Source organism: Macrosteles quadrilineatus, unplaced genomic scaffold, assembly GCF_028750875.1.
Source record: "Macrosteles quadrilineatus isolate MER2022 unplaced genomic scaffold, UCM_ALF_1.0 Scaffold_8__2_contigs__length_117827958, whole genome shotgun sequence".
NCBI classification, from domain to species: Eukaryota; Metazoa; Arthropoda; class Insecta; order Hemiptera; family Cicadellidae; genus Macrosteles; species Macrosteles quadrilineatus.
The window spans coordinates 38,906,264-38,930,513 of NW_026542601.1; the positions used below are offsets into that span (position 1 = coordinate 38,906,264).

The 24,250-nt window shown below is 34.0% G+C and overlaps 3 protein-coding genes across 6 annotated transcripts in view; 1 reads left to right on the top strand and 2 right to left on the bottom strand.

Annotated features, from left to right (window-relative positions):
• LOC129000137 (uncharacterized) overlaps window positions 1-1,942 on the bottom strand; it is a 29,214-nt gene extending 27,272 nt beyond the window's left edge. For all 3 annotated transcript variants that reach the window (XM_054427060.1, XM_054427064.1, XM_054427061.1), the window contains exon 1: window positions 1,619-1,942. In XM_054427060.1, coding sequence (XP_054283035.1) covers window positions 1,619-1,664 — 46 coding nt within the window. In that variant the 5' untranslated portion in view covers window positions 1,665-1,942. The remainder of the gene's footprint in view (window positions 1-1,618) is intronic.
• Window positions 1,943-2,817: 875 nt separating this feature from the next.
• LOC129001131 (rRNA methyltransferase 2, mitochondrial-like) lies at window positions 2,818-10,794 on the top strand. Its single transcript, XM_054428329.1, has 5 exons — window positions 2,818-3,108; window positions 4,546-4,685; window positions 6,672-6,797; window positions 9,389-9,491; window positions 10,239-10,794. The coding sequence occupies exons 1-5, from the start codon at window positions 2,933-2,935 to the stop codon at window positions 10,456-10,458; spliced, it is 765 nt and encodes a 254-aa protein (XP_054284304.1). The 5' UTR covers window positions 2,818-2,932; the 3' UTR covers window positions 10,459-10,794.
• Window positions 10,795-15,473: 4,679 nt separating this feature from the next.
• Window positions 15,474-20,922, bottom strand: LOC129001116 (ankyrin repeat domain-containing protein 40-like). 2 transcript variants are annotated; one of them, XM_054428303.1, is made up of 5 exons: window positions 20,721-20,922; window positions 18,855-19,000; window positions 18,056-18,244; window positions 16,948-17,111; window positions 15,474-16,011 (listed from the first exon to the last, which is right to left on the bottom strand). In XM_054428303.1, the coding sequence occupies exons 1-5, from the start codon at window positions 20,843-20,845 to the stop codon at window positions 15,832-15,834; spliced, it is 804 nt and encodes a 267-aa protein (XP_054284278.1). In that variant the 5' UTR covers window positions 20,846-20,922; the 3' UTR covers window positions 15,474-15,831. The 2 variants fall into 2 exon arrangements, with proteins under 2 accessions (XP_054284278.1, XP_054284279.1); XM_054428304.1 differs by lacking the exon at window positions 20,721-20,922 and adding an exon at window positions 20,589-20,670.
• Window positions 20,923-24,250: the final 3,328 nt, after the last annotated feature.

Consider the following 24,250-nt stretch of genomic DNA (forward strand, 5'->3'; position numbering starts at 1 on the left):
TCACCAGACGACGGTTGGCCACTGCTAGGGTTAAGTTTAGTTTGGTTAGGTTAAGTTAGGTTTGGTTAGGTTAAGTTTGTTTAGGTTAGGTAAGGTTAGGTTTGGTTAGGTTAGGTTAGGTAAGGTTAGGTTTAGTTAGGTTAGGTTAGGTTAATTAGTTTAGGTTAGGTTAAGTTTGGTTAGGTTAGTTAAGTTTATCAATAACATGAGTTTTGTAAGTAAATGGACCTAAAATTGTGGAATGCGGGCTTTATTTAAGGTTAGGTTAGTTTAGGTTAGGTTGAGTTTGGCTAGGTTAGTTTACTTACAATACTCATGTTATTGATAAACTAACCTAATCTAAACTAACCTAACCAAACCTAACCTAACCTAACCAAACCAAACCTACTTAAACTAACTTAACCTAACCTAAACTATACTAACCTAACCTAACCAAACTTACCCAACCAAACTTAACCTAACCTAACCCAAAATAAAGCCCGCATTATACAATGGCTTAGAGTCACCCGCAATGCTAGTACCATGCGGCAGTACATAAGTAGCCAGCGCGGTTGCTTTTCCGGTGATATTTTACTTAATAGTGGTCCGATCGTAATAAAACTTACATATTCTTGTTCAGGAGGAAATTCCGCACAATTTGAGTACCCACAACATGGGTTTTGGGAAAAAAAAAACGGGACGTTTCCGCAAAAAATGAATATCATTTTTGGAATCAGCATTAAAAAACGAACAGATTAAAAAAAATAATTAATTTTTAGAGCGTTGACTGGAGGTCGACATAATTACCAATGAAACTGTTAGCAGACAACCTAACCCAACTAACCAAACTTTCTGATAGGCCTAATGAAAAAGATTTAATGAAGGTTTACCAATCAAATTGATACTTTTATTCTACCTATATTAGCATAGCCCAGTTAAGAAAGGCTGCACTTTACTTGACGTCCTACACTCATTCGAATGAAAATATCGATTGCTTCATTCGATATAGGCTATCGTTTGGTTAGTTAGGTAAGGTTAACCTAACCTAACTAACCAAACGATATATCGAATGAAAATATCAAATCGAAAAAACAATCGAACGAGTGTAGGACGTCAAGTAAAGTGCAGCCTTAAGAAATTGTAAACCCCTACTAATCGAACCGATATTTTTAATTGTTATTAGCATAGCCCAGTTAAGAAATTGTACCCCTACAATAGTTTTTGATATAACCATCAGTTAGTTAACTTGAGGGTTTTACTTTTATGATGTGGATGACTAGGCCTACATATCAACTTAACCCAAATAACTTAATAGGCCTAGCGAATTTAACCCTAAAAATATCTCTGAAATTAAGTTAGATTTTTGGTGGATTAAACAGCCTATTTTCTGGTGAAACATTATGTACTTAAGTACCTAGGTAACAAATTACTGGGTAGGGCCTTAAGCAGTATTAGACTACTATTTGGGTGGACCGATGCTTCTAGGTGTCGAATGAGGCAATTCAAACCGTGAATTCATCTACTCACCCCAAACTGTTGTTATGATTCAAGTAACTATCACTACTTAGCCTAGGCCTATTAGGCTAGTAACCTTACCGAATTAATAAATTAGGGATCACTTGAGAAAAATGTCACTTACCTGATGACACAATGCTAAGGAGGAAAACCAAATGTAAATTCAACATTTTCCTAGAATTTCAATTCACATCTTTAAAAAAACTGAAAAATAACATTACTGTAAAATACGATTTTCGATTAAAACAAGACTGCTTGCCCTTCACAAGATAACGTGTATAATCATAAAAAGTAAACGATATTGACAGTAATAAAATGTTTATACTTCGTCTGAGTCTGACAGCTTGTAGACAAAAATTACACGAATTAATAATTTCTCACATCACATCCAAACAGCGAGATTGAATTGAACAAACAAACATTAAACAGACAGAACTCTTCTTCAGTCCTTCAGTGAAAAGTGAGTGACAAGACAACGACAAGGTAGTTTCCTGTATTCGGTAGTTTGGGGTCTGACTTAGGGGAGGTACGATTGAGGCATTAGTACAAAATTTCTCCGTAAACAGCGCTGTAGTGGAGAGCACTTTGGCAATGAAGGTTTACTAATCGCAAAAATAGTTCTGTTCATCAAATAAAATTATAAATGCCTCAAATTCAATTTTACTATTTTTTAATTAATTATAAAATTAAACTATCATAACCTAACCGAACTAACCAAACTTGCTGATAATGAAATAATATAACAAAAGTTTAGTAATACAAAAAATAATTCTGTCTATTAAATAAAACTAGAAATTGTTCAATTAAAATTTTAAAATGACTTAATAATAAAAATTAAACTGTCATAACCGAACCAAACCAACCAAACTTGCTGATAATGAAAAAATCTTGGACAAAAAGTTAATGCTACCAGCGGGATTCGAACCCGGGACCTTCAGCATATCAGCCCGGCACGCTAACCACTCGACCACCGAGGCCGATGGCTAAACATCGTATTGTTACGGTAATGGCGTTCCCTCATCTAATAAGAAGCCCACAGCTGTCATCGTAGCCTCTTCTATACCTCCCCTGAGTAAATACCGGTAGGTTGTCACAAAGACAGCTGGACAGCAGGACAGCTGAGGCAGCACTGAGGCTTTTATAGAAACGAGTTGTCGACAAGATGGGACTATTTTAGTGTCGATCTTTTGGGATGTCGATAATCTGGAACCCCACGGCTGATACTGATAGTACACTACAACCGACTGATTCGGATTCGGATCGAGATTCGATTCGATTGACTAAAGTAAAGTCAAAAATCAGACGGAACAGACTTACCGTTTGTCAACAAATCAACAATAATAACAAAAATGCCTTATATTTTATTTATATAGATAGGTTATGTATATGTTTTGGGCGATAAAGGATTCTAAGTTAGGACGAAAAAGAAAAATATAAAATGTTTAATTATATCACATTAAAAGTTTTACCCGCTGTTTGCAAATTTAGCACTGGAAGAGTTGCATTCAAAGAACAATTAAAAAATGCTCAAAAATTTAAACCTAGTTCTCAGATTTGGCTTTCAAGGCAGTTAAATGACAAATATGTTAAACAAGCAAGGATAGAGCACTACAGGTTAGTAATTTAAATGGGTTCAAACGAAATTACTAAGTACATCAGACTAGTTCCTAACTTATTACATTTGTGAAGTAGTCCTATAACTAGCCTATGCTGCCTAAACAAATCTACAAATTGCCCATCGTAATTTATGGCATTTCACAGTCAATTTCTTAGGGCTGCACTTTACTTGACGTCCTACACTCATTCGATTGTTTTTTTTTATTCAATATTTTCATTCGATTGTTTCATTCGATATATCGTTTGGTTAGTTAGGTTAGGTTAACCTTACCTAACTAACCAAACGATATATCGAATGAAGCACTCAATTAATCGATATATCGATCGATATTTTCATTCAAATGAGTGTAGGACGTCAAGTAAAGTGCAGCCTTTCTTAGGAGTTCTCATTAGACATTCCAAGCTAAGTTGACATTAACTTAATTAATATATTAAGTTATATATTAATATACCTACCAAATATGTTTTAGTAACGCAGAGAGGATACGCGTTCGGTAATCGGACGTGGATTAGGCGTCCGCAGTTACTGTTAATGAACTTGCCTGATAATAACTTTCTGATAATGAAAGAATCAAATGAAGGTTAAATTCTGTTCGTAAAATAAAATTATAAATGCCAAAAATTCTAACAAAAGATGCAAGTTATAGTTAAGAAGAAATGGCTTTCAAAGCAAAATCTTTGACAAAAAGTTAAAGTTACTGATGAGATTCGAACCAGGGGTAAGTTACCTCTTGCATATCAGCCGAGCACTCTATCCACTATACCACGAATACCGATGGCTGTACATCGTATCGTGGTGGTAATGGCGATCCGGGCCCCCACAACGCGGTGACGCTACTGCCGGACGCTTAATGCACGTCCGGCATTAGGGGTTAAAATTGGGTTTTCCCATTTGTGACCCTGAAAACAAAAACATTTGCAATTTCTTTTAAAACCGTTTTGTAGAGCTTAAAAAAAGAAATAATTTTGTATATTTATTAAAGCGCTGTTGTATGGCTAACGGTCATGGAAAAAATTAAAAAATAGTGTAGCCTAATTTAAAATTCCCATGTTATTCTTAAGGTGAAATTTAAAACTGTTGTAGTTTAAGTTACTTGTTTATGCCGGATATATAACTTAGGCCTATTGATCAAATTTGGCAAATTTATTTATTTCATCCTATATACTATTGACATATGGTCAAAAACACTTTTTACCTTCCCCTTAGCAGCAAACCTAAGCTCTTGTTAAATCTAATGTTATTTAAATTGGGAATAAAAATGTCTTATTTATGGAAATATTTTAGTGAAAATGTAATCAGACAAGTTGAAATTCGCTTAGTCTGCAGGTTTGCTGTGGTGGGGGTATTTTCCATAATATTAGGTTTGGTAAAATTGGTGATGGTTCATTTCTACTTAATTATACCCAACAATTTCTCACTCTTCCCTGTTTAAGGTGTCGCAGTGCATTTAAACTGATAGAGATAAATAAGTCGTATAGAATATTGCGGCCAGGACAAGTAGTGGTTGATCTCGGCTGTGCGCCAGGAAGCTGGACTCAAGTTGCTGTAAAATGTACCAAAGCAGACTATCCAGGTAGGCCTATGTTAATTATTAATTTAAAGTAGTTATGAATAAGTCCTCCTAGTGAGAAAAACAAGGAATTTATTTTCTTGTAGGCCTACCCATAAGTTTATTAGTTTACTGCTCTCTTTTTGTGTTTATCTTTTTTTATAGGGTTGTGAGCAGAGGCAGCCTTGGGTGCTGAGTGCAAACATACAGAGCGGAGCCCCTTACTACCAAAATCATAGTATCCCAACAATACTAACTAACAAAAATCTCCATGTATACGTTAATATTAGTATTTGCACTCCCTCCTTTTAGCGAATTTCCCTATGGGGAAGTAGCTATTACCGTAGATGGCACAGTAAGACCTAGGCCTGGGACCAATTTACTTTTTCATTTTGATGTCCCCAGAAGCCAAAAACACAATTCGTTCAAATTGTTTTATATACCTGTGTGTGTGTGTGTCCGTAAACATGATAACTTGAATTCGTGAACCAGCATGATCGGACTATGGTAACACAGTTTTACGCGGGGTTTTATGGGGTAAAAATTAGTTTTTCTCATTGTTGACCCTCAAAACATAAAATTATAAAATTTCTCTCTAAACCTTTGAGAGCTTAAAAAACAAATAATTTAGTAGGCCTACATGGTGTTTAGTATAAAAATGGTGTTTTTGTACGGTTATTCGTAAGGGAGAAAATATAAAATAATTGTAAATTTAGAATTCCCATGTTATTCTTACGGAGAATATTCCATACTGTTTCCTTGTACAGTAGTAGCAAACCTAGGTGCTCCGTTAAACCTAATGTTATTTAAATATATTTGATTGAAAATCATTTAAGACAAAATGTAAATTCGCTTAGACTGCAGGTTTGCTGCGGGGGGGGGGGCTATTTCTTTCTTAATTGGTGTAAGATTGACAGACTTTTGACAATTTTTTTTTGTATTTTGCACCAAGCGCCGGTCCCTTTGCAGCCGCAACACTTTTGCACGTCCCTAAGGCCGGCTCTGTATATAGCTGTAAATGTATATAGCTAATTGTTGAATACATTTAAACAAAACTTAAAGGGTTTTATATTTTAATGTGGGAAATAACCAAACAAAAATCTATCAGGTAACATTAAATGTGAATGGTAAGAAAACCCTGAACTACTACGGAAAAATATTGCACGTTAGATCAGCTGAATGGTAAATATGGAATGTGTCTGGGATAAATATGCTCAAACATGATAAATTATTAATATACTGAACAATTCATCTGATGTTGTAGGCTAAGTGTTCTCAATAAAACAATTAGGCCTAAGGGTTGTAATTTTTCACACACCAACAGATATAGCTCGGTTTGTAAAACATATATTTTAGCTCCATGCCATGTGTATTTCAGTGTGTTGAAGCTTGACATTTAGCCTGAGGCCAAACATAAAAGAGGGTGCCTGTTTTTTTCTAAACTCAAATTTGAAATATGCGCTAGGGGACAATCAAAAATCTGTTATCCAAAAAAAGGTTGCAAAAAGGCTAAAACCAATAGAAATTTGTCTGTATATGTGATAAGTGAACTATAACAACATTAAAATTTAAATTGTAGATGTCACAGCATTGTGACTGATAATGTGACGCTTGATTATTGAGCATACTGGAATTATCATGAAAACTGCCATTTAGCAATAACAACGACATTGGTTTGTTTTCGTCAACGCTGTTGGATCTGTTGTTTGAAATTATCGCTCAAATGCTAGGCCACAACAAGTATTGTGCAACTTGATGGACAGAAAAAAATATTGCAAATAAGATTGAATTAATGTTGGTTGCATCAATAATGGGAATCTGCTTGAAATAAAAATTGAAAAACAGGTCAAACAGCACAGTCTAATGTAAAATAGGAAACTGAAAAACCAAATGTTTGATGGTTTTAATTGCTTTGTTTTGTTTAGTTTTCAGGATGGACACTATATTGTGACAACTTTTATTTCATGCTGAATCAGTTGTATATCTCAACATATTCCTGGCATGTCGTAGATTCAAAGTCCCTAGTGGTGGGAGTAGACCTGTCTCCAGTACATCCTGTAGAAGGATCGGTGTTACTCGGAGGTTTAAACTTCACGACAGAATCGGCTCAGGCTCAGCTGGCGGAACACCTAGAAGGTAAGGGACCAGTGTCATTGTCCACAAATCCATCTAGTTTGCAACGACTGAACTATGAAGTTCTAATTATGTTAAGTTGAATTAGTGGGAAACTCAATGTACTCATTGTACATCAATGTAATGTGGGATGTACATATAAAACATTACTAGTTTCCCTTGTTTTGTAACTGAGCATAATTTCAATGTGTGACCAATAACGACCTCGGATCAGTATCCTGGTTATCAGTAATCCTGGTTTAAGTCTCTAAAAGCGAACTAGTGTGAATGCTATAGATAACATCTAAGTTTACTCTGTCACAATTGACTTTTTGTACTTGCACAGTCTCATTTGTAGTTGAAGGATGCCAGGCTAGAGAAATGCTAAATTTTCAGGAAAAACAAAAGTTGAGATATAATTAAGTGTATTTTTCTTATATTATGGATACGCACTATACTTATAACATTAAAATGTATGAATTGAACTTTTTAACCCATTTGCATAGTCTTATTCATTTACCAAAAATACCAGTCACTGAAACATTAAAGAGAAAAAAAATATATTGGACTATTTTTTATGATGTTTTAAAGTATCTTATAGGTAAAAATCATAATAAAATGTATATGTATATAAAATTATGTATTTTATATACAGGGTTAGTAACAAGTCTGGAGACCCCCTGTTAATTTTTTAACGGCCCATACTAGAAACACTAAACTCGGCACACGTTTTTGTACACCGCCACTTGGTGTACATCCCCGAAATGGGGGATTTTGGGGGAAACACAGTAAAATATGGCAGCCAATTGAATATAAAATTGCAAGTTAATTCTGATTTCCAAAGTTTTCAATCAGCTGCTATTTTTTATTGGATTGATACATAGCCTAGAGACCTCTGGTTTGCGTTGTTAGTTCATTTTTATCAGGACCTTCAAAATGAAGGGTCACTCAATGGGGCTTAACATTTAATATTTTTGAGTTTCCCCCAAAATCCTCCATTTTGGGTTTCAAAAAGTACTTCATAACATATTAAAAAGGTTTAAATACCTGCTATCAAGCAATCCATTTAATTGCAATTCGCTTTCTAGCAGGCATTTAAACCTTTTTAATATTATTTAGTAATCCGGAGGCTACATCCACAATGAAACTTCATAACATGCTATAGAGGTGTGTAGTGTTTAGTTTTCCTAGTGTGAGCCGTTACAAAATTTACAGGGGGTCTCCAGATTTGGAAAGCTGCTAGTTAAATTTAACTCTTGAGAATTTCATTTGGCTGCCATTTTTTACTAGGTTGAGATAGAGACCTCTAGTTTGCATTGTTGGTTTTCTTTTACTAGGACCTTCAAAATGAGGGGTCGCTCGAGATGGGTCTTACCATTTGAAAGTTTTGAGTTTCCCCCAAAATCCCCCATTTTGGGGATGTACACCAAGTGGCGGTTATACCCAAAAAGTACTTCATAACATGACATAAAGGTGTGCCAAGTTTAGTTGTTCTAGTATGGGCCTATTTTTATACATTAGGTATAGCCTATATTTCTTTTAAATAGGTAGGCTACATACCTGTCTGTATTACGTAATTATCAAATCATTCAAGGAATATAATATTTTGACCAACAAATTTAAGTATATATATAAATGGTTCATTTTTTGTAAAAATCAAATTTTCAAATTTCATAGCTGACTTACCAGTATGTCAGCCATGATACTGTACATTACGGACTTGACGTACTAATACGTCATCCAATGCAAATGGGTTAATTTGCAGCTCTAGTCGTCAAGTTCATTCTCATTGTCCGCAGCAGCACCAAATCCAAATGGCAAAGGCAATATGTTAATTAACTATCGAACCTGTATTTTCACTCTTAGGGTCATAATTAAAACCAATGTAGGATTGCGTAGACCATAAAGGTTTGCAGAGAAATCCACCCGGGTGCCAAGTTTGCAGGACAGTTTTGTAGTGTAGGCTTCCTAGACAACCGCCCGCTCATGATTCTCAAACTCAAAACACTCATAGCTACACTAGCAAACAAGCATCGATGATTTGCCAAGCACTGTAAAGTATAGATGTTACTGGTATATTTTTGTATTGTTTAGTAGAATACTACAAGTTATAATTTTGGTCAAATGTGTCTGTTTTTTTTAAACATTTCCATTCATCGCCAATAACATTTTCAATGATATTACCATATATTACTCTCTGAAGGTGTGGACGTTTTACTTTCGTCAATAGTCCAGCTCCGAATTGTCCGAAAAAGAGGGGGTCCTCTGTGACTTACAATATTTACCTGACAAAAAAAATTATAACATAAAAGGCAAAAAATTGTGTTTTTTATACTTACAGAAACAGCTTTACATTAAACAATCCAATGATGCAATTTTATTGAAATTGGTCTATAAATTACAGAAGAGTTTGAAGAACATAAACACACCTATTTAGCATTTACACACAATAAAAAACACGTAACTTACTAAGTATTTAAAAATATCTGACATCCAAACAAACTAATTTTTGTTGTTCAAATCAGTCACTTAATTATCAGTGTAAAATTTTCTTTCCACAAAGTGCAACTCAAACTGAACTCATAACTCTTTACTTGCATCCATTTTCTTTTCAGGACGAGCTGTTGATGTGGTTCTAAGTGACATGGCACCTTCAGCTAGCGGTGTGAAATCCCTGGACCACACCAACATTATAAGTCTATGCTATTCTGCACTACGGTAATTTAATTGATTTTTTATTTAATATTGAATTGATATTAACAAAGAAATGTTTTCAACACTTAAAGAAAAAAGTCATATTTTCTTTAAAATCTGCAAGGTAAACTAGTTTAAATTAACCAGTAAGGGTGATGCCTGTTGGATCTGATCAGAGCGGATCAGTTCAAGGTGTTATTTCCTCCGCAGGAGAGAGCATCGTAGACTGAGGGTATAAAACTATTCTTGGTCTGAGCAGGTCTATAAATCATGAAGAGTTCCCCTGTTTGTAACAGATCTAAAGTAGGGGTCTTTGTGAAGTAAAATAGTTGACAAAGTAGATGGATTGTTTGTATTTGCACCTGAAATGAGGCCTTTTGATATTTTTAAATCGTCCTTTCTGCGTGCGTGTGTTGTCTTATTCATCAGTTTTAGAAAAGAATTTTGATTTTTTGTTCATTAGACAAGAAAAACAAGATATAGACAATAATGTTTTATAAGGAAATTTGTAATAAAGAGACTGAGTACAGAAACACTGTTCATTCAATCAAAGCCATGTTAAGAGAAGGATTCTACAATCCAGCTCCTCATCCTAAGACACCTCTCAGGGTTGCAACATAACAAAATTGAAATTACTAATTTTAACTTGAAATACAACATGACTAAAAATATTAATTGATAATATCTGAGCTCAAGCATTAAATTCATTTTCTTTTGGGTGTAACTTTTATACTAGATTATAAACTTGACATTCCATTTCTCCTTTTCCAGGTTTGCGGAAAAAATGTCTTCTCCTGGTGGATCGCTGGTCATGAAAGTGTTTGACGGAGGTGAGAGTCCACAGCTGTTGAAGGATGCCAAGCAGCTGTATGAAATTGTTTCAATCGTTAGGCCAGAGGCTTCTCGCAAAGAGTCTAGCGAAAAGTTTTTTGTGTGTTTGAAATTTAGGAAAAATTCTGCTAGGGAAATACTTGACCAAAAAAATCCTTAGTCAATATTTTTAAAATAGATTTCTGCTATTTTTACGTAAGATAACTTCAAAACTCTGTTGATACATAAACCATTTTCTTTTTGCTATTATATTAATAAGGATATAAAAAGTACATTTTATGAGTTATTAGTTGATCTTTTTAAGATCTTGAAGTTAATTTAGTAAATAATTTAAGTCTGAACTTAAAATCATTCAAGGTCAACAAAAGAATTGCATAAAATGAAAAATCTTTATCCAAAAAATTAGGCTATGGTTTTATCTATACACAAGATCCTACAAGTTATTACAAATAGTTATTTTATGTTCATCTTCAGGTCACTTTCAATAAATTTATAAATGTTATTTTGCCGTACTTACAGTTATTTCCAGTCACCCCTTTCCTATTTTACAACCCTCGTTCCTCAGGGATAGTTTTGTTTGAAGACCTTAATATTTAATTTAACAGGAAAAACTAAGTTGGGAAACCATGTTTAAAAATAACGAGTGTTAGGAATTTTGTCAACTCATAAGGAAAAGTAGTTTTCAACTTGAGCTTCATTGCCTTTGAAAGTGATTACAACTTTCAAACTTTAAAAGGATAAAAGGTGACAGGAAATCGGTGAAGTTTCAACTTTATTGGTACTAAATTTTATTAAAGTTATGTTCACACCACAGCTAATTTTAAAAGCTGTTAACTTCAGTTGCATTCAAGATCAAAATATTTTACACTACAGTAAATACAATTTCATTAACAAATGTATTGCGTTTTTCATTTATGAAATTGTTGATGCATTATAAACCCATGGCCAAAAAATTGTAAATAATAACAAAAACCTGGTTGTAATAGTATATTTTGTACCTTGGGCCAAAAATGAGATTTTGCCGACTCGAGATAGTTTTTAAGTTCGAGACGAAGTCGAGACAATAAAACAATTCTATTGCAATGCTATAATTGATACTGATTGTCTATTTAATATGATATAATGTTTTTAAAAAGTAAGCGGGCAGCGATTTTCGGCCCTAGGGAAAGGGATGTAAAAACCTGCTCGGTCCGCAAATGACGATGACAGCTGGCATAGACAGCAATACGTTGCTTTCAGCCTCCATGATGTTTGTAAAACGGCTAAAAACATTGTAGTGTGGGGGAAAAATTAAACCTATTGTTGTTGAAAAATTATGTTATAGCATTTGTTCAAACTTTATATCAACTTAATTTTGTGATTACTTGATTGTGTACAAGCAGTTTTAATTAAATCTAAAAATAACAATGATAGTCTCTTGTTCTACTTTTGAGAATACAAGGGTTTTTAAATCATACCAAACAATAGTTTGTACAAGACTTTTTTAATTTTGGTTATTCAAGAAGTTTGATGACAGAGTGGTCTACTGTAAAGACACATAAATCATGTTGTGAGTGTATTTTCATACAAAACTAACCCTAATGACATACATCTATTTACAACCACTTTTTTAAAGTGCTATACAACTACAGTAGTCTTTGGTCTTAACTTGTAATGCCAGTCTAAGCTTGTCTAACTTTGTCTAAACTTAAATATTTCCAGCACCACACTACTTCAGCAGTCTTTTCCAAAAAGTGTAAAATATACTTGGTTTTATTTAATAAAGCTACAATATACTACATTTTAGGAATCTGCACAAACAGTGATGGTCTGTGCTTATTTTAAAATGCTGTGTAATAAGGTAAAATTTAAATGCTACTCTTAATTCGAAGGAGTTACTATAATAGAAATCAGTGACTTAAGTTTCTCAAATTAAAATCATTTATACACTCTAAGAGTTCCTATTTGAGGATATTTAGGATACCACAAACATTATATATATTAATAAATAGTGCACAATAATACATTTAGTAAACAGTGCCAGGAATAATGATCCGATAAATAAATGTGAGGTTTTAAATTCTGCAAATGTTAATTTTCAGTGAGAACTCCTACTACGATACATTTTTACAGCAATAGTTTATGAATATAATTTTTTTAAAGAAAAATATACATTGATTTCTGAGTTTTGCTCTAACAAAGAAATTGTTTATTCGGCTCAACAAAGTTAAATGCTTTTGATCTTAAAAGAACATAAAAAACATTGTTCTTCTCTCAGTTAATATTAAGAATTAATGCTTCACGACTTTAGCTAAATATGCAAAAAGCAAAGACAAAATATTTCAAATTCGAGTGTGGTAAAACATTTACGTTTGGTGAATTTGTACTAAGAATTGACAAACAGAAAAAAACTTTTCAATTCCTTATTTCTTCCAGATGATTTATATGAATATGAAGACAAGACATACAATGAAATAGTATATTTCATAACAAGAGTAGAAAGTGAGTCATTACATATTTGAGACCATTGAATTGCGTGATTTATCGAGCACTTTAAATGATTGAGAATTTGTATATGTATAGACACACTTTCACTCGTGTTTTAAATGTTACTTTTCGCTACACTACAAAGAATAATTATTTTCTTCATTACAAAACTCGTAGAATTAGAATTTAGGTTATGCCTTCAACTTAAAGTTAATGTTTACTTTAGTTTTTGAAAATTGAAACAGTTGATAAAACAATAACAAATATTTGATTGTTTACGTTGGCAAAATCCAAAAAAGATAGTAAACAAACATTACTTTTGCATAGTAAACATTCTTTCGCCCTAGTAAACAATGTATAACGATAGATTTTCACAGATGATAAAAATGCAACGAAAACATGTCATTTCACAGTAGTATAGCAAAAATATGATAAACATAGCTGATTTTGGTTTATCTTTGTAAACAAACTAATTCAACCAGTGTGTCATCTAAGGACTTCCTTATTCCTTTCACTATATAATTAAAAGTGGTTAGTTATAACTGCATTGGATTCCAACAAGAATATAGTCAATGGATAGAACTTGTGTTTCTGTAATAATGAACTTTTTGTGAATATTAATTTTAAACCATAACTAGAGGACCCATGCTGCTCCGGATATAATATTAGAAATAAATATTATATCCGAGAAATAATTAAATTTAAGATTTTTGACTGAGTAATACAGTATCTTGAACATAACTGATTCAAATAGAAGCTCAAATTCAGCCCCATAATTTACTGATTATTTTGACTTGAGTCTAAACACATAAAAAAACTCTAGGAAAACCTTATAAAAAATCATTTTTATGATGGTTGTTCACCTTGTGTTTACTTGAAACTCGTCCGATTTGAATAACTAATAGCTTAAATGAAAGCCGGTATTTCACTGAAGGTTCTAAGACCAAAATATATAAGATTGTATAATTATAACTGATCAAATACATCTTAAATTCAAGTAAGAATTAGAAAATAAATCAAATTTATGTTTTTTGGCCAAGTAATACGGTAGATAAATATATGCTGATACTTGATGTGAAACCTGTGAGGGCATACCTTAAATGTGAGACTTCAATCATGAAAATCGGTCAGGTAGTAGAGCCAAACGAACTTGGAAAAGAAACCCCAAATTTAACTCCCATAAGAAATACATGGGAAGCGAATTTTGTTTAAGTATAAGCCGAGTGGGACTGTAGATAAATATATGCCGATGCTTGATATAAAATCTGTTTATGCATACCTTCAATTTGAGACCTTAATCATAAAATTTGGTCAGGTAGAAGAGCCAAACGAACACGGAAAAAAATCTAATTTTTTAAATATAAGATGAGACATACATAATGAAATCACCTCTTTTCCATTTTTCACTGATTATTACTTATTTATCATTGTTGCATTGATGATTGTGCTAAGTGAAATAAAAGCAGTATAATTAATTGTTGATTAATACTACTGAATGTGAGAATTTTTGAATTAAATTACATCGTTCAGTATATTATTATTTTATTTTAAAAAATCAACATATAACATAAGTTCAGTGTAGATGTTAACCTCCAGTTTGCCAAATAATATTAAATACCCCCGCCGCAGCAAACCTGCAGACTAAGCGAATTTCCATTTGACTGATTGGATTTACACTGAAATGTCTACTTAAAAATATAACATTTATTCCCGATTTAAATAGAATTAGTTTAACAAGTACTTAGGTTTGCTGCATCAGGGAGGGTAAAACTGTTTTTTTTTGTAAAATGTTAATAGTTAGTAAGAAATAAAAACATTTTCCAAATTTGATCAAAATATGTTCATAAAAAAGCAAACTACAACAGTTTACTCATTCTCCATAAGAATAACATGGGAATTTTAAATTTACAATTTTTTGGAATTTTCTCCGTAACCATTAGGCGCATAATAACGCTTCAAAATACTAAGTTATTTGTTTTTTGAAGCTCTACAAAATGGTTTGGAAATAAATTGCTAAATTTTATGTTTTTTGGGTCAAAAATGGGAAAAACCTTTTTTTACCCCATAAAACCCCCCGTAAACACCCGTTCCCATGGTCCAATCATGCTGGATCGTGAACTCGTTCGAATAAACGTAGGTTTACACGTTTGTACCAAATTTCATCAAAATCGGATCATTTTTGCTCGAGTTATCGTGCTGACGGACACATATATATATATATAAATATATAAATATATAAATATATATATATATATATGAATTTGAACGGATGGTGTTTTTGGCCTCTAGGGACCTCAAAACGAAAAAAAAAATCGGTCCCGCGTCCAGGTCTTACCATGAGTACTACGGTAAAAAGATTCAAAAAATACCTGCTATTAGGCAATCCAATGTTGTAAACACAACTAGTTTCAGCACCATCATCAGGCCAAAAAATTCTTCATATTGACTAACACCAAAATAATAAACATTTAAACACAAATACGAGACATTTATGGTCTGGACTCAAACTTCCACCGGGTTAGCGTTATCTGTTTTTTAACTGATCAGTTACCATAATTGTCTCCTATTACTGTTTGTGTCATGTTTAAATGTCTATTTACTATTTTTGTGTTGGTCAATATGACGCCCTTCGTTTGAAGAAGGAAAACCGTCCTTGTACAGCCTGATGATGGTGCCACACAGGTGCCGAAACTAGTTGTGTTTACAACATTGGATTGCCTAATAGCAGGTATTTGAACCTTTTTTAATAAAATGTAAAAGTGTTTTCTTTGTGAAATCATAAAACTGTTTTTATCAACTAAATAATGACATAGAAATTGTGGAAGAAAATTCTCTCGTTATTAAGAAACTTAATTGCGCTGTATACATTTTTAACTCAATCTTCTTATTTTTTTACACTGTATCAGAAAATGTTTGAAATGGAAATAGCAGAAAATTTACCACCCAAGTATGAATAAAAAAATTATTCCTAGAACAAAGCAAACTAATTAACAAACTAAAAATATTTAAACGAATCAACGTGTTAAGAATAATAAATGCACTCTAAATTAAACAGAAAAGCTTAAAACTAATAAAGAATTGTCTGGTTTTTATACAAATGAATAGATTGGTAACCATTTGGAGTTGCGCTTCCCGGAAATAAGATACCGCTGGAAAGAGATTTACTCATGCCATTTGAACCGGTCGCTACAAACTCAATTTCCTGGAAGTTACGTAGTCTCTGGACGTCTTTGTCTTTGCGAATCACCTGAAACAGTTATAAAAACTGATAAGATATCTTAAATCTCCTTTGACAAACTTTTTTGCAATGTTGTACACTTAAAATAAAGGCGTAATTCAAAATAATAATCTACATAAGACACAACCTAAAACATCAAGTAAAAGTTACACTGTTTGTCTCAAAAGTACCACCAGTTATTTATTTTTATTAGTAGGCCTAGAAATAAATTTGAAATATACAGGGAATGTTTATATGATCGAAGAAGGAAGTTTTTGGTGTATGTAAATTTTAACCTCCTCCCCCCCAAAAGGGTAGTTTGGGGGTGAGTCAAAAATGTCATATGGTAAACCTTTATCAAGTTATACATAATAAAAGAAATAGAATTGCGCCAACTAGAGGTCTCTACCTCAATCATATAAAAAGTTATGGCAGTTCAAAGTTTTAATTTTTTTCAAAATAAAATACTTAGTTATGTAAATAAATGAAGAAAGGATACTTATTCAGGTGAAAAGTGAAAAAGTACCTTAATTTGATTTAACTGTTCAAAGTCACAAGAAGTTTCCAATCACAGGTTAAATCCTGTCCGAGGTGATGGGACAAGGGTAGCAACCCTGCTTGACCTCATTTGCCAGGCACTCACTTCAAGATAAAAGCTCTGTCAGTTTGCTCCCGGCCGTGACACTTTCCAAATTGTAATAAAGCTTATTTTATACTTCTAAGAGAAGCACTAAGAATAGTTTGTCTGCCAGTTCAACAACTTCCTTTTTTGATCATATAAACATTCCCTGAATATTATCATTTTATCTCTATTAATAAGAAAAAATAACAGGGAGGTGGGACTTTTGAAACACACGGTATAAATGTTGCATGAAATTTGTATAATGGTAGAAATTTAGCGGAAAGGGTTCAAAATATGAAATTACTGGTATTTTATTCCACACTTCCTCAAATTTGACAACTTACCGTGTCCGGCAGTTTCCTGATGCGAATCACTTGGCTGGGAGTCAGGCCGAGCTCGTCGCAACACGTTCGCAGTAGAGTGTAGTATGTGAGCTCAGTAGTTGGTAACTCTACCTCGATAAAGTCTGGGTCCCCGCAGTTCGCAATACGAACCTTAAGCACCAATTCTGTGGGACAAAAATGTTCAATGTCTCAAAATTTTTGATTAGGTAGTTAATCAACATAATTAAATAAAATATAGCGCTGAGGGTCAAAGAAAAGAACGAAACCACTAAACATACGTCTTTATGTAACGTAGAATATCTTATTTTGAGAAGTGTTGTGTCGGTTAAGGTGATCCTAGGAAATTTACCGTTACCAATAACCGATTATAAAATGTCAGTAACAGTTGGCTACAGTAATTAAATTATTGATGTGTCTTAACATGAAACATTAGACTAAATTGTTATAATCACTGTGACATCATAATTATCTAGTTATAACGGAAGCATAGTGTACAACGGTGCAATCATAACAACATTGAAGACAAATTTCGCAATCACGACAACTTAGCCATCATTTCTTGTAGTTGTGATTATCGTACCATGTGAAAAGAGAACCAATGCAACACCTGAAATTAAAGGTTGCTCGTACATGGAGTTTTAGCGACAAATAGTAATAAAATTTCCAGATATTTAAAATAATAAACGATTCCCAGATTTCCGGTCTGCTGGACAATAAGAGTTGTAGTAAAATTATTTTGTTTGGCATTACAAACTATGATAATTGCAATACTTGAAAACAGTGTGATGTATTATTTAAGTCACAAAGTTAAGTTCTTCATTATTAACTTGGTTTTGGATTTGAAACACAAGAACAGCCAAAATTCGATGGCTGCAGGGAAGGTAAAACTTGTCCTTTCAGTAATCATGACTATAACTGTGATGATGGCACTATTGTGATACTCTCCTACTGTCACAGCACAAATGTTAAACACTCCTGTAATAAGAATCAAGATTTTATTAACCATTAGATAACACAGTTACAACAGGCCAATTACAAAATCGGCTACCACATTCGGGGTAACATTATTGCTAAGAATTTCAGACTAGAACTTAAAGGAAAAAAATACCTTCAATCGGTGATAAATGAGCATTGGCTGGATGACTGGCGGCATGGGGAAGTTCACCAGTTCCGTTTTGTTTGCGATGATTCATTCCGTTGACTGGATAAAGATCGACTTTCCCATTCAAAGGAGGGTTTTTCAGATAGTTGGGCGCTATTGGTAGACTTGGCTCTTCAGGCGATGAACCATCAGCACCTAAGAAGGAATTATTATTTTAAAACACTATAACCCATAAACATTAATAAAAAATATAGTGCATAAATCACTGCTGACTAGTTTTAATCAACTTCAATAATTAAGAAGCTTGATCATGCTCATAAATAAACAGTTTGTTGTCTGATTTCAGTAAATTATTAAATTCCTCGGCCAGATTGATCATAGTGTCCAGTAAACAGTCAATTTATTATCTGTGTTAAGCTGATATTTACTTAACGAAAGATTAAAGAAGTTAACCGGTCAAAATTGGGCAGTTAATTATCTAACGACGGTTTAGTCTAAACTAGCTCTAACGGCGAGTGGTGAAATCTGATTTCGTCAGTTAAGAGCTAACTGCTGTAAGAGCAAGGCTTAACGGCGGTTTAAGTGTTTGGTGAAATCGGGCCTTAAAAAATTATGACTGTTGTATAAAAGCTACTAAAACTAGTGGGAAAGCTCAAAGGTGATTAATCTAGAAAACAGCTGCGGGGTTCTTCCAGAGCCGTAGTTTATGGCCTGATCTAGTCTCAGGTAGACTGACACTTAGGAGACAGGTACAATACTACAAGACAGGTTAAATACTATAGTTAATTATTGTGTAGTCACTAACCTAAAAGCTGACGAACTTCAGGTTTTGTTGCCAATGACAAGGGAGTTTCACCTTTCTCTGCTACTATAGTTTTGTCTGCGTTGTTGCCCAGTAAGATCCGGACGATATCTACATGGCCTCTCTTGCAGGCCCAGTGTAGTGGAGTCCTACAAAAATAAAAATAGATATATTTGTAGAAACACATACTGTAACTATATCAATTTTAGAACTCCTACTAGTGCTAGTAATTATTCAGAGAATGAGTGGCAAAACTTAACACGGCCTCTTTGTTAGTATAGCCTAGGTAGGCTGGGTAGGAAAGCCAAGCTCTTCTACCTATAAATGAAATTACTAACTTATGTTAAATATGATTAAACAAACAATGGGACTATCAAAAAGACCTTGGTAGAAAGCAATATTAACCTGGCTTATTATGCTAGTTTTTATTTATAATGCCAGTAATTTATTCCTTGTGGTTATATATATTTACCCCAAAGGCTGAATACAAGATGTATTAACCAAGAAAATTACCTGTCTATGCATGTACACATGTAAATTTGACAAATAAATGTTTTATGTCTTATGTCATAGCTAATCGGCAAAATCTGTGATGGGTTCAACTTGTTACTTTACTTTAAAAAAACTAAATACCCCCGCCGCAGCAAACCTGCCTAGAAGCGAATTTCCATGCTTGAATTGAATTTACACTAAAATATCTCCTTAAAAATATCACAATATGATTCCTTATTCAATTACTGTAGCATTAGTTTAACAAAAGTACTTAGGTTTGCTGCAACAGGAAGGGTTTAAAAGTGTTTTTTTTTGTGAAATGTAATACAGTATGTATTTTAGTATGAAATAAATGCATTTTCAAAATTTGATCAAAATACTGTATGTTCATAAACAAGCAAACTACAACAGTTATTTATTATCCATAAGAATAACATGGGGATTTTAAATTTACAATTAGCCTATTATTTTAATTTTCTCCGTAACTATTCTAAGGTGCATATAGTAGAACCTCTTTAATCCGAACTAATTGGGACCGGGGGTAGTTCGGACTATTGAATAGTTCAGATTACAGAACATATTGTTGTTTTTACATAACAATAGCTAGGGAAAAGTGAAAAATGCTTTATAAAGTAAAATACAGTGTTTATTTAATACAGTAGTAAACATAGGGAATAAAAAGTACTGTACATTACAATTGAAATAATTACAGTGCGTATATCAATAAATACAGTATACAATAAAGAACTACTGTACTGTGTAAAGAGTACAGCAATGAGGCGTTCGGATTACAGGGGTTCGGACTAAAGTGGTTCTACTAATGATGTTTCAATATACTAAATAATTTTGTTTGTTATGCTCTATAACTTAAAATGGTTTGGACAGAAATTACAAAATTTATGTTTTAGTTTTTAGAGTCAAAAATGGGAAACAACAATTTTTACCCAATAAAACCCTCCATAAACCCCCGTTCCCATGGTCTAATGAACAGTACAGAGACTTTAAAGCCAGGGGGCAGCGGATATCTCGCGAGAATCACACTACAAAGCTTAGCATTTTATTTCCTTTCATGGCAAAATGATCCACGTGATAACTGTAAGTTTTGTGAGAAAAGAACGCCTAGATCGCTGATGGTTGAGGTTCTTTGAACACTGTCTTTTATATTTAAATACAATTTTTAATCTGACACTGGTAGTGTAACTGTATTAGCCTTAGCCTAGTGGGGTAAACTTTCTTAATTATTACCTTGTATATGTCTTACACATTCGTAACAAATATGTGAGAAGGGAATATGTAAAATAACATTAAAAAACGACTGGATTAGAACTGCATGCTACAATAGAATAATATGATTAAAATTGATAATTAAGTTCTCACCAGCCGTTTATTTTATGTTTGGCATTAGGATCTATTCCTTTCGCAAGTAATTCAGCAACAGCATCAGTATCCCCAATACACGCAGCTTCTCGAAGTTTTTCTTCAAGTATTTTAAGTTTTTCCATTTCTTTCCAGGAGAGTAATTAAAGTAAACACAGATGCAGACAGAAAAATAGAAAGTTTGAGCAGACGATACTTTGACATGAGGCCAAAACATTAACCAATCACTTGATTTTTTTATCAAAACTAATGCCAACATTACTTCAGTATATAAATCAGGGGCACCAACAAAGAGAGAGAGAGAGAGAGACAGAGAGAACTATTACATAAGCATTGAGCTTAGAAATAGTTTCACAAAATTAAAAGTTTGTTCAAATACATGTTTTTAGCGAATTTCCCTGTAGGGAAGTAGCTATTACCGTAGGTGGTAGGACCTAGGCTCGGGACCGATTTACCTTTTCATTTTGATGTCCCCAGAGGCCAAAAACAACATTCGTTCAAATATATATTTAATATATATTTGTGTGTGTGTGGCAGTAAACGCGATAACTTGAGTAGTTTTTGTCCGATTTTGATGAAATTTGGTTTAAAGGTGTAAGGCGGGATAAACTTGAATGAGTTCGCGAACCAGCATGATCGGACCATGGGAACGGGGTTTTATGGGGTAAAAATTGGGGTTTCTCTGTGGTCAGTGAGGTAACTTTTTTAGCCAGAAAAGTAAATGGGCCGCAGACGCCATAGCCCTCAAGTTTAGCAATCAATAGACGATGGTCTTTTCTGTCGAAGGCTTTGTTAAAACCAGATAGACACAATCAACTTGGGAGTGTTCGGTAAATGCTGACATGATTACATTTCGGAAAACGAGGAGGTTTGTGCAAGAGGAGCGACCCTGGATGAAGCCAAGCTCAAACAAAGGCTTTCATAAATTTTGGACAGGGCAGATGAATGACAATATGGTCTATAGCCTTTGATATTGTTTTTGAAACCCTCTTTAAAAATAGGAACCACTATTAAAGCAATGCTTCAGCACCGTCGGAAAAGTTCCCTCTGAGAGAAGTTTTGCAAAGTAAATTTGGAGGTGGGGTATGAGAGCAGGGGCGCAGTACTTCAGCACAGCAGGTGGGATGTCGTCTGGGCCGGCTCCTTTGTTCGGATATAATGGTTCCAACTTTCTCTGCACATCCAAAGCTTGAAAATTAAACAGTTGCTTATTTATAGATTCAGACCAAAATCAAAAGTGGGCAGTGGAACGTCAGTCACTCTGAAGACCGAAGAAAAATATCTAGAGAAAAGGTTGCATTTGCCTCAGTGGCTTCAACTGAGTCAAGAAACACAGAAGATGGGGGCGAAGATGAGTTTCTTTGGCATTTAACATATGGCCAGAAGGACTTTAAGTTTTACTAGTTTGAGGGGATGCACGATTTTTATTTCAGCTGCAGTTTTTTAATACGGACAAAATGAGAGTTCAAAAATTAGAAATTAAAAAAAAATTATTGTAGGCCTAAAACTAAAAAAATATATAGTTATTTTTTTAATTAAACTGTCATAACCTAACCTAACTAACCAAACTTGCTGATAATGACAAAATTGAATGAAGGTTTACTAATAGAAAAAATAATTCTGTTCACAAAATAAAACTATAAATGCCTCAAATTAAATTTTATGTTTTTTAATTATAAAATTAAACTGTGATAACCTAACCAAACTAACCAAACTTGCTGATAATGAAAAAATTGAATGAAGGTTTACTAATCGAAAAATGTTCTGTTCATAAAATAAAACTATAAATAGCTCAAATTCAATTTTATAAGGTTTTAATTATAAAATTTAACTGTTATAACCTAACAAAACTAACCAAACTTGCTGATAATGCAAAAATCTTAGATAAAAAGTTTGTGCCCCAGATGGGTTTCGAACCTGGAACCATAAGTTTTGAAGCCAGGCACGCTATCCACTAGCCCACGGAGGCCGATGGCTTCATTCCGTTTCATTGCGCTAATGGTGTTCCCTCAGCCAATAAAATGCTCTCATTTTGTTCTTATTAAAATAACTGCAGCTGAAATAAAAATTGTGCTGAGGGCACACTGTTCTCGATCTTGCCGAGATAAACGGAGTGACATTGAATTGTTTGTAACTTGCAGACTCTTCTTATATTTTGGAAGTCCAAGTAATCTTGACGGGATAGTGATGATCTATATATTAATATTTTTTATGTAGGAGTAGAGCCTTCTTAGCTATGAATAGTATTTTGAGGTTATTGGAGAACCAATGTGGAAATTTTGAGCTAGATAATTTTTTTACGGATTTGTTTATACAGTTTTTCTTATTCTTATTCTTCCTTATCCTTATTAGGTTATATACAGTAAGACAACGAACTATGGCTAGACAACAATAATTTACAAAGCTCAACTGTCGCTATATCTATATACGCCACATGGTTTACAGTTTACAGCAGTCCAATTCCTGTGGTCCAAGAACTCTGGGATGGGTAATTATATCGACCACGGACGTCTTGCTAAAATTCTATTTTTCACTATTCTTATTTTAAATAACGGTCTGAATTCAAAAATGATTGTCATTTTCCCCGGCGAAAAGCAAAGTTTCCCCGGAAAAGTGGAAAAACAACATTTTTTCGGAAATGGGTCATGAGGGTACTCAAATTAACCGGTTGGGTGAGCTGAACAAGAATATGCAAGAATTTTCAAGATTTAACGGAGATACAGTCGGACAAGCACCGTTTTACCGGAAAAACGATGAAAAATTATTTTATTTAAAAACACACATTTTAGGTATCTACATTATGCGGGATTTTACGCTGATTGCATTAGGTTATGTTAGGTTAGGTTGGGTTAGGTAAGGTTGGGTTAGGTAAGGTTGGGTTAGGTTAGGTTAGGTTGGGCTGTTAGATTATATTAGGTTAGGTAAGGCAAGGTTGGGTTATGTCAAGCCCCCCACACACTACCAGACCAGACCTACAGACCAGACCGTCTGGTCTGGCGTCTGGCACTTGTCTTATCGTGTGTGGGGCTGTCTGCAGACCGATTTTCTCGGACCAGACGGTCTGCGTGTCTGATGGTTGAACCCTCAGACCACAGACGGTCTGAGGTTCCCCCACCACTATTTTTGTCTGGTCTGTGAGTGTGTAGCGCTGTCTGTCAGACGTCAGACCGTCGCGACAGTCTTCCTGTTGCACTGTTGCAGTGAGAGTGAGTGAGTGAGTGTTGTGAGTGTTAACCAATTTTTTTATACCTTGACAACACTGGTGCCATGACGGATGTCGTACTGGGGCCAATTTCATAATAAGCTACAAGTTACAAGTTACAACTTGTAACTTGTAATTTCCATTAGATTTGCATTGGGCGATCAGCTGATTTACTAATAATATTAGTTTGTTTACGATTAATGTTCGAATTTTCGAATGTTGGAATGTCTGGTCTGGGAATGTGTAGAGCCGGGCAAGACGGTCTGGTCTTAGCCAGACGGTCTGGTCTGTAGGTCTGGTCTGGTAGTGTGTGGGGGGCTTTAGGTTA